The sequence below is a fragment of the Pygoscelis adeliae genome, unplaced genomic scaffold (genome assembly GCF_000699105.1).
Source record: "Pygoscelis adeliae isolate BGI_AS28 unplaced genomic scaffold, ASM69910v1 Scaffold41, whole genome shotgun sequence".
Lineage (NCBI taxonomy): Eukaryota > Metazoa > Chordata > Aves > Sphenisciformes > Spheniscidae > Pygoscelis > Pygoscelis adeliae.
This window is the reverse complement of record NW_008824373.1, coordinates 4,608,877-4,617,845: the sequence shown is the minus strand read 5'-3', so window position 1 is coordinate 4,617,845 and position 8,969 is coordinate 4,608,877. Positions and strand designations below refer to the sequence as shown.

The 8,969-nt window shown below is 40.5% G+C and overlaps 1 protein-coding gene across 4 annotated transcripts in view; it reads left to right on the top strand.

The window, feature by feature from the left end:
• The first annotated feature begins 309 nt into the window (after positions 1-309).
• CCNC (cyclin C) overlaps positions 310-8,969 on the top strand; it is an 18,151-nt gene continuing 9,491 nt past the window's right edge. For 2 of the 4 annotated variants that reach the window (XM_009320157.1, XM_009320155.1), the window contains exons 1-5: positions 310-389; positions 534-640; positions 4,340-4,424; positions 4,668-4,737; positions 6,256-6,307. In XM_009320157.1, the coding sequence (XP_009318432.1) occupies positions 4,699-4,737; positions 6,256-6,307 (91 nt within the window). In that variant the 5' untranslated portion in view covers positions 310-389; positions 534-640; positions 4,340-4,424; positions 4,668-4,698. Of the gene's footprint in view, positions 390-533; positions 641-4,338; positions 4,425-4,667; positions 4,738-6,255; positions 6,308-8,969 lie in introns of those variants that run through there. The other 2 variants (XM_009320156.1, XM_009320159.1) reach the window with 2 other exon arrangements.

The following is an 8,969-nucleotide window of genomic DNA, read 5'->3' as shown; positions in this document are numbered from 1 at the left end:
CCGCCGCCGTGCCAGCCGGCCGGCCGGCCGGCCTCGCTCCGCCGTGACTTTCGAAGCGGTTGGGCTCTCCGGGAGAGGAGTCGCGTCCCGGCGTCCGTGCCCGCGCCGCCTTGGTCTCAAGGGATGGAGCGCGGGCGGCTGCAGTCCCTGGGGTGTGATATATTTATCCCCAGCCGTAGGGCAGCCACGGCTGAGCTGCGTTAAAATAGCCCGTGCCGAGCGCGTCGAGGTTTAAATGGGTGCCTGTGATGTACTAAATATAACGTAAACCTTGCTAGGAACTGGCAGGGCGTAAGAGCCACACAGCCGGTTTAGTTTACTGTGGGTAAAGGCTGGCCTTAGTCCCTGCTGGTTAGTCTTTTTTCAGATGTCTAGCTTTGAAAACCCTGGTGAACGTTCGCTTGGGAGGCTTGTATGTGGCCAGGTGAAAGGTCACTAGCCCGCTAGCCCCGACCTGCACTCTGTAGTCTGTACAGGAGTCACTCGGTACAATGTTGGCACAGAGTTGCTGAAATAATTTTCCCCTCCTTTAGTTTACAATGGATTTTGGATAAACAAGATCTGTTGAAGGAACGCCAGAAAGACTTGAAATTTCTGACTGAAGAAGAATATTGGAAACTACAGATATTTTTTACTAATGGTAAAACTGTTTTATTTTTATTTCTGCCGTAAAATCTGTACGGTATCTGCCATGTCTAAATGCAAGCTTGAACTGCTTAGAGAATGTAATGTTTTCACTGTGATATTACATATACTTTCACAACCTATTTTAACAAAGAACTGGAATATCAATAACATTGTCATTTGTTAGTTGTATTAACACAATTTTCGGAGAACTTACAGGCAAATTAGCTGCATATGTCATGTTTTAACCTGTGATGGGACAAAACATCGTACATTTTCTTATTTTCAAGAGGTTCTTACCAAAAACATAAAAGGAAGAGAAGCAAGCAGAAACTGCTAAGCTAGCATATTAAAGGCTCAATGTCAAGCGTTAATACTCAAACTGGGCTTTTGGTGGGCTCTTAGACTGTGGTAAGTATTTTAGCTGATCTGTGCAGTCCTGTTAAACAGCGAAGCTTGGAAACCTGTTATTTGTGTTCAGTCACGTTCTTTGAAACCTGCACCACAGCCTGTGTCTTGCCTTGTGACTGATTCCCCAGCACCGGGTGGCTCTCAAATTGTCTACCAGTTTCCGAGAGCTGTTGGCAGGCAGCCTGTTCTCCCAAAGAGTTTGGGGCTTGTCTGTGCAGTTATCTGAGACTTACTTGATCCTGCAAAGCATTTAACTTGCGGTATGAATGGCCACACTGGAGCATATCAGATTACGCAGGCACTTAAACTCTCTTCTGTGCAATTGTTCAGCATTCAGAAAAAAATCTCCCTAAGCAAAGGATATTGCTAAGTAGTAATTTGTTTGCAGACAGCTTTTAAAATATTTTTCACAGCAGTCCTCTGAAGTACAGAAAGCTTCTTTCTTCAGCTATCTGGCCAGACTTGAGACAGAGAAGTGACGTGACTTTCCTAAGGCCACTGGAAGATCTTAAGTCAGTGCTGGAATGATTTCTGTGAAAGATACTTATCCCAGCTTCTCTCTTAGCTTAGCTATTTTTATAATAATTGTGTATGCTGCAAATCTGATTGCTGTGGATACATCTGTGTTATCGCTTATACGGCACCGGGAAATGAAGCTAGCGATGATTTACCTCTTTGATCAATTCCTGCAATTCCTCAAGGTTAAAGCAAAGTGTCGTAGCTTCATAATGCAAAAGGAGAAAACGGGGTATTGATATTTCTAAGACTGTATTTCTATGCTAACTTTCACTAGTATCAATTTGAATTTGCTTTTTAAAATGTTTCACTTCAGTATTTTTCTTGAGTAAACAAAGATTTACAAAGTAGACAAGGTGGTTTCAGTTTGTGATTCTCAGGCTCCTTGGCGTTCCCTGCCTCCCCTGAAGGTACGGTGCGTGACCTGCGGCAGCTGGAGAACAGCTCTGCCTGCATCTCCCTTGTGCGCGTACAAACACAGCTTACCCTGGAGGGGAGAGCGGTGCTGGGCTTTCATCCCTGCTGTAGCCTTCATGGGGAGGACAGTCGGGGGCTGCTCTGTACTGGTGGGAGCTCGGGCAGAGCTTGCTGTGTTGAAGCCCTTGATACGTGTTGTATCATCACCTCCCTCTGAATAGGGACCCTGCTTTGGGTTTATAGAGCCTCCCCCTCTTGTCTCCCACCTCCTGCGTTACCTGGGTAGGGATATGAGTCTCGGCCACGGCTTGTCACATTCAGCATGTGTCTGCCCAGGAGATGGTTGTTCCCTAAGGCAACCAAAAAATTGCCCGAGAGAGGCAGCTTCCTGCTGCCTCCTCGTTGGAAAAGAGGTGCAATAGGTCACCAACTGATCGTATGGCCATGCGCAACTGCTCAGAATGTTAATACTGTAGAGAAGGAGAACTATCATCTTCTAAAATAGTTCGAGAAAGGAAATTGATGTTGATTCCTCTCTTTGGATCACCAAGTCTTAACAGAGTTTTTGGTGAAAAAGCGCATTAATTGATTTCCCTTTCTGGTTTAGGGCAGAAGCTGTAATGTTGGTGCTACAGGCTACTCAAGATATTCAGATTTAGAACAATTCTTTATTTAAAAAAAATCCATTGAAACCACTTATTTTGTAAACATAAATCAAGAAATAATCCAATAGCTTCTTTTAAAATATTTAAAAAAAATTATTACATCAGCATATACAAGCTTCCATTTCATTAAGTCTCTCTAGGCTCTTGTCCATTTTTTTCCCTAAACCACATTTGATTTTTCTCTGACAGCAGATGGCCTAACCGTTCCTGAAATCCCATGGGAGTGAGAAGCATATTTGTAGAATTCTGTTTAGCTTAATATTTGAATTTTTCTGATGCCCTAGTAGTAGGACAGCTTTGTAGCCCCATGGTCAAATCAAAGGGAAAAATCCTTTCAAACCACCCAAGATACGCTGATAAATATTTTAATATTTGTACAGACTTTGCATACCGGGCTTACCCTCCTTTCTGGCAGTATTGTTTGTCCTACTGTCACTGGCAAGCTAGTCTCAATTTGGCATTCTTCTCTTTAGGAAAAGAGTGATATGACATGGACAGGGACTTGATGTTGCTTCGGGTAATCATAGTGGGTGACAAACTAGTTACTTTTTCCTGTGGAAAAAAAAATAAATTGCCAATTATCAGGGCTGTTCAGGGTGGTTTTCTCCTTTTCTCCTACGTTCAGCCCTTTTCTAGCCAACAATGTCCTTGATATTTGTGTGTTTTAAAATGCTGTGATGCTCATTAAAAGTGAGAGTAGGGTGTACCCTGACTATTCCCAAAGGATACGGGATAGGAGCAAGGGGGAAAAAAATCTGGACTTGTGTGCTTAAGTAGAGACTAAGAATTTAGCGATGACTGGTAACAGAATTGTTTGCTTTTCGCATCAGTGGTTGCTGTCTTGATCTTGCTGTACACATTTTAAATATGTACTTAAGTGTATTTTAAATTATTGTTTTGGACATTTCTGGTGAGGGAGGAAAAAAAGAAGAGGGAGTCTTACACAGCCGAGCCTTGCTCAGAATAACGGCCGCGAAGAAGTATGGGAAAAAATAACAAGTAACAACCTTATGTTTCACTGTGCCATTCTCTATATCCAACCCCTGCTCTTAATCCCAGCTTGATGCATCTAATTTGCTTGGCACCTTTCCTTTGGCTGGGAGGCCAAACAAGAGCTACCTGCACAGATGACACCAGGGTTGTTTCTTGGCCAACTGGCAGAGGACCACCGTGATGGAGCAGCTGACTGCATCCTCTGGTCTCCCACCCCCTCTCCCTAGACTAAATATGTCATTTTTTTAACACCTGCTGCCTCTGCCAAATTTAATAACCATGTTTGTGTTGGCAGCTTTAGTTGTTTGAAAAAACCCCATCCATTTTGCGTGGCACTGAAAAGCCATAGACTTATATTTTAAGTGTTTGAATTTGTTTTGCTCTAAAGTGGAATACCCAAGCTTCACCCTTCTGAGATTTGTGTTGTCATCTTCTTAAAGGTCATAGTCACTTTGTACACAACGAAGTCAAGTTACCTCTCCCTTTTTGAAGGTATCCACAAGCTTCAGGATGCAGTGCTTCTTCTTCACCTGCAGGTCTGTAGGTTTACAGCAACACGTTGTCTCACCAGAACAACGTATTTGAACTGAGGGAGAAGACTGTGCTGCTGCTCCTTAGAATCCCCAGCACTAGTCATGTTTTGAGATCCTTTGCTATTTGGTGTCAAATTGTTCTAAAAACTCAACTCAAGCTTTTGTTCATTTTTTTTTAAGTTATCCAGGCTTTAGGTGAACATCTTAAATTAAGACAACAAGTTATTGCCACTGCTACAGTCTACTTCAAGAGATTCTATGCCAGGTAGGACTGTTTACTATGATGGTACAAGAATAAAACATTTGCTAGGCACATTTTGGTAGCCCTTTTAAAATGCAGTTCTGTATTAAAAACAGTGCCACTTTTGTTTTCTGGATGGTGTAAAGCTTTTATGCTAATAAAGTTAACTTAAGCTTTGCTTTTTCAAAAGGAAGTGTGGTGCTCTTAATAGATTAATCGTTCTACGTGTATGAAACAACATATTATAATTTTGTTATAACATTTCAGATATTCCCTAAAAAGTATAGATCCAGTATTAATGGCTCCTACGTGTGTGTTTTTGGCATCCAAAGTAGAGGTATGAAGTATTACAATTTTTTAATGTAAAATTATGTGATGTATGAGAGAGAGAGAAAAGGTTTAGGACTTTTAAATATTTTCTCATTCTTCATGCTTTGGGGGTTGAAACCTTCCCTTTTTGTATGGATTTCTGTAGCAATTTAAGAAAAGGAGACGGAGAAGGCCTTCAAACATGTTATTTAGTATTTGATCTTTCACAATTTTGTCTGAATTACTAACCCTGAAGGGCCTCTGAAAATTGGAAAGAGTATTTTAAATGGCTGTTTCACTGTGATACAGTGTTTACATATCTACATACGCTATATCTTAGGTTGTGCAATGTCTCCTTTCTGGTGTGTTTTTCCTTATTTATGTTTACTCAAACTTTAAAACATAATTTGAAATTTTTTCCTGATTACCCTCTTCCCTTTCATATAGTGAGGGATCCTCAGGGTTTACCACACTTTCATTACTTGCATTAGAAGTATGTTGTAGCTCATATGCTGACTTTGAGAAATTATCGTAAGGAGCTGACCCATTAAGGGTAGTGGTGGGAAGGCTCCATGCCTCCACCATTAGGAGTCCGCTTTGAATGTGGCCAAGAGTTAGCATCAGCTGGGCACTGCTCTTAGTCCTCTGTAATGCAAGAAGTTTTTCAGCTGTTTGAGAAGTGTCAGCGTAATGGAAAAAAATCAAATTGGCCAATTTGTGATACGTCAGCACTAATGAATTTTACAGGAGGAACTCAAATACCTAGTGGATGGTAGAAGCAGTCCTACTAAACCAGTGTCTACATGTGATACTGTTGTCTGTACAAATGCTGTGATACTTCCCAGTGTTTGGAAGAGATGAAGGAAAGGAGAAAGACAGAGTACTGGAGAGAGTATTTTTTTATCAGCCTGTTAATTAAGCCTTTAAGAAAGTACAGACACAGAGTGTATATATGCAGAGGTACCTTATATTTTAGAACAAATACTAGAAGTCTTTGCAGCCTTCCGTATGCTAAAGCTTTTGCAACTTCAGAGGGCAGCTATAGCAGTAATGATGCAGTTATTCACTTCTCTGAAAGAACACTGTATACAGCAGATTTTCAGCTTGCTGACTGTCTGAGCAGAGGAACTAAGGCTTCACGGAAACATAATAAAAAAAGGTAGTTAATGACAGGTTTCTAAAGGCAGTTTTCTCTCCAAGTGGGTTAAGGAAAAACAACATACCTTCTTGAAGCCCTCGTGTCTATTTTATATGTAGAGCGTTAGCCAACTGAGCTTTTGTGGCTTTAGTACCTTTCATAAATGTTTAATATTCTTCACAACTTAAACAACAAATTAACTAATCAATGAAAAAACCTCTTTACCTAAGAGTTTACCCTGTTCACCTTAAGAAAAAAAAAAAAAAGAAAGAAAAAGGGGGGGGGCGGAAAAAAGAAATACTGCATAAAGAAGCCCAGTTTAGCAAGAAGCCATTATTTTAATTTGATAATAGTGTGAGTATATGGTATTTCAGGTGGTTCACCTCATTTACCATTCCTTTTCTTTAGGAATTTGGTGTTGTTTCAAATACAAGGTTGATTTCTGCTGCTACTTCTGTATGTAAGTATTGGTGATTTTCGTTATACTGTAGTTAGGTATCTCTATAGGGATATCAGACGTTTTCTTTGTGGGTTTTTTGTTTGCTTATTTTTAAAAGGTACCTTTTATCGAGTCATGGGGGGGCTTGCCTGTTGACTGCTAGGAGCCAGTTGAAGACATTTAGAATAAGTAACTTCCATTTCTAAATACGGAAACAGAAGGGTCCTTTCTGTATTAGTTTTGGCTGATTCTGGTTGGAACTTATGCCAAGCATAAATAAAAACAAAGTAATAAAATTAAACTATTGAGCTTTATAAACAGTCTCGAGTAGTAAATTGACTTCTGAACTACTCAAAGATAGAACTGGAAACTTAGGGCTTTATTTGTCTGTTTTATAAAAGGTATGGCTCCATGGAAGCACCTGTTTTCAGAATCTTTGGTAGGCTGTATACCTTCTAATTCTTTTTATCCTTTTTTCCCCCATCATAAAATTAGTCTTTGCACACGATATTTATTTCTAAAAATACATTTTATAACCTATATATTGTTCACAAATAAATGCAATAAAATCACACTGTAGTTACTTAATTCTCTATCTTTCCCACTTGCCTTATATTTCCCAGTTCCTGTAACTTGCATCTCATCCTTCAAGGTCTTAGTGATGGCTTCCTTAACTGAATGCTGTAATTTGACCCAGAAGGTCCAGCTGCTCTCAGTAGGCAATTCCTGGCTGTGCTCTTCAAAATGTAGGTCGTTGCTTTCAAAATCCCTCTTAGCTGTTGAGGGGACAGGTGACTGGCTCCATCTGTAGCCTCCACATGCAGTAAGTATATCAGTCCATGGGGCTGGCCGTATGACAGTTCCACCACCAGGAACTGAAACGCATCTTCAGTGCCAGCATGACCAAGACCAGTACTGGCTTTAGCAGTAAGAGTTGCTATTTTTACAGCAGTAGCATCTCAAAGCACAGATCTATGTGGCAGTTTTGATGCATCAGTGAGAAGGTTAGATGGATTTTGGTAAATATGCAGTAGCTGATTTTACTTAGTCTTCTAGTCCTGAGCTGTGCTGTTTCTGAAAATCCCAAGTCTCAGAATCCCGCAGAAGATTTCCCCCACAGTTCTTCCTTCAGACCTAGAAGCCCTGCCTGCCCTGATAAGTACTCTGCATTTCATGGAAGTGGGGACAAAAAGCAACAGGCTTTCTCCTAGCGTTTATGTCTTTTATTCTACCTGGTCTTCCTTTACCAGGGTTGCTTCAGTAGCACACAGCAATTTTTTTGGAGGTCTTCATACAAACGGCGAAAAAAGATGAGGCAGGACAAGTAAAAGAGAGCTCACAAAAGGGGTGACTAGTGTAACAGTGGTCGGTTGAAAAGGTTTGTTTGCTTTTAGTTAGGTAGAAACATGAAGTTAGTAACACATGCTTCATTTGTAAGGAAGATAATCTCAGACTGGTTTCTCGCAACCTCTTCAAAAGCTTTTCGCTTTGTTTCGCTCTGTTTTTGCAGCTCACTAAAAGGACAGCTCCATATGGCTGTGTCTGAAGCTTGCTTTGTGGGAAAAATGTTTTGTTTCCCTATCTTCCCCCTCAAAGTGGTTTATTTTTTTACTGTGTATCTCTTCAGTTTGCATGCTTCTTGAGAAACCTGTTTTATTCATTCTTCTCTTTCTTGAAATAATTAAAATTTCCAACCAGTAGCCTAGTCTTACTCTTACAGCAAATTTTCTAGCAAAGTCCACCATAGGTCTAAATGCTGAAGTCTTTAGTCCAGAGGACTGACACTATCTCTTCATCAAAGTGAATGGCGTACTGATTTTCTGGAAGTAGTATTAATTCACAATATACTGTCTGTCATTAATATAAGGAATATTGTCCAATTCCAAGATGTTAAATGTTACCTGTTTTCCTTGAAGGACAGGGACTTAAAATAGATTTTTAAATGTTTCACTTGTACAAATCTCAAATCCACATCCTCAAGTGTACTTAAGTGTTTTTTTTTTCCTCAGCATTCTAATATGAGATCACTCTGTTTTTGCCGCTTAACATAATCCTTAACTGCACTGTTTGTACCTGTTCTCCTTGTAAAATGCATGAGGATGATCAGATATCTAAATCCGGGATCATCATAAGCTAGAAAACTGAGGATATATTTGAACATTGTCTTGGAGGCAAGTGTCCTGAGTCATGTCATGTATGCCTAAGCAGATGCTTAGGTGTCTCTTTCAAGGAGAGAAACATCCTTGAAATGTCTGATAATCCCGTGCCTAAGACAGTGACCTGCAGTGTGGTGAATTGACTTGTTGCTTTGAATTTGAGCCTGTTTTCTGCATATCCAAAATCTTTACATCGTGGACTTACAAGATCTCTTGGCTGAGCTCCCTCACCCTGCCCTTGGTCTTGCTTTTCTAAGACTTCATTACATGGTTTTAAACCTTGCATGTTGAAGGATCAAGCCTATGTAAAAAATCCCACGTGAAAATTCCATTTGGATTTAGTGTTGGAACTGAGATCCTGAAGAGATCACCAGATTCGGAGTGACATCAGTAGGTAGATAGCTCTGTGAATGATAACCTGTGGGAAGTTAGGTGCTCATAAGCTAGTTGGTAGTTAACCAGAAGATTTAGCGGTGCCCAGAGCAGCAGACAAGCGTCTGGCTGAGTACCTGTGAAAATCTGGGTTG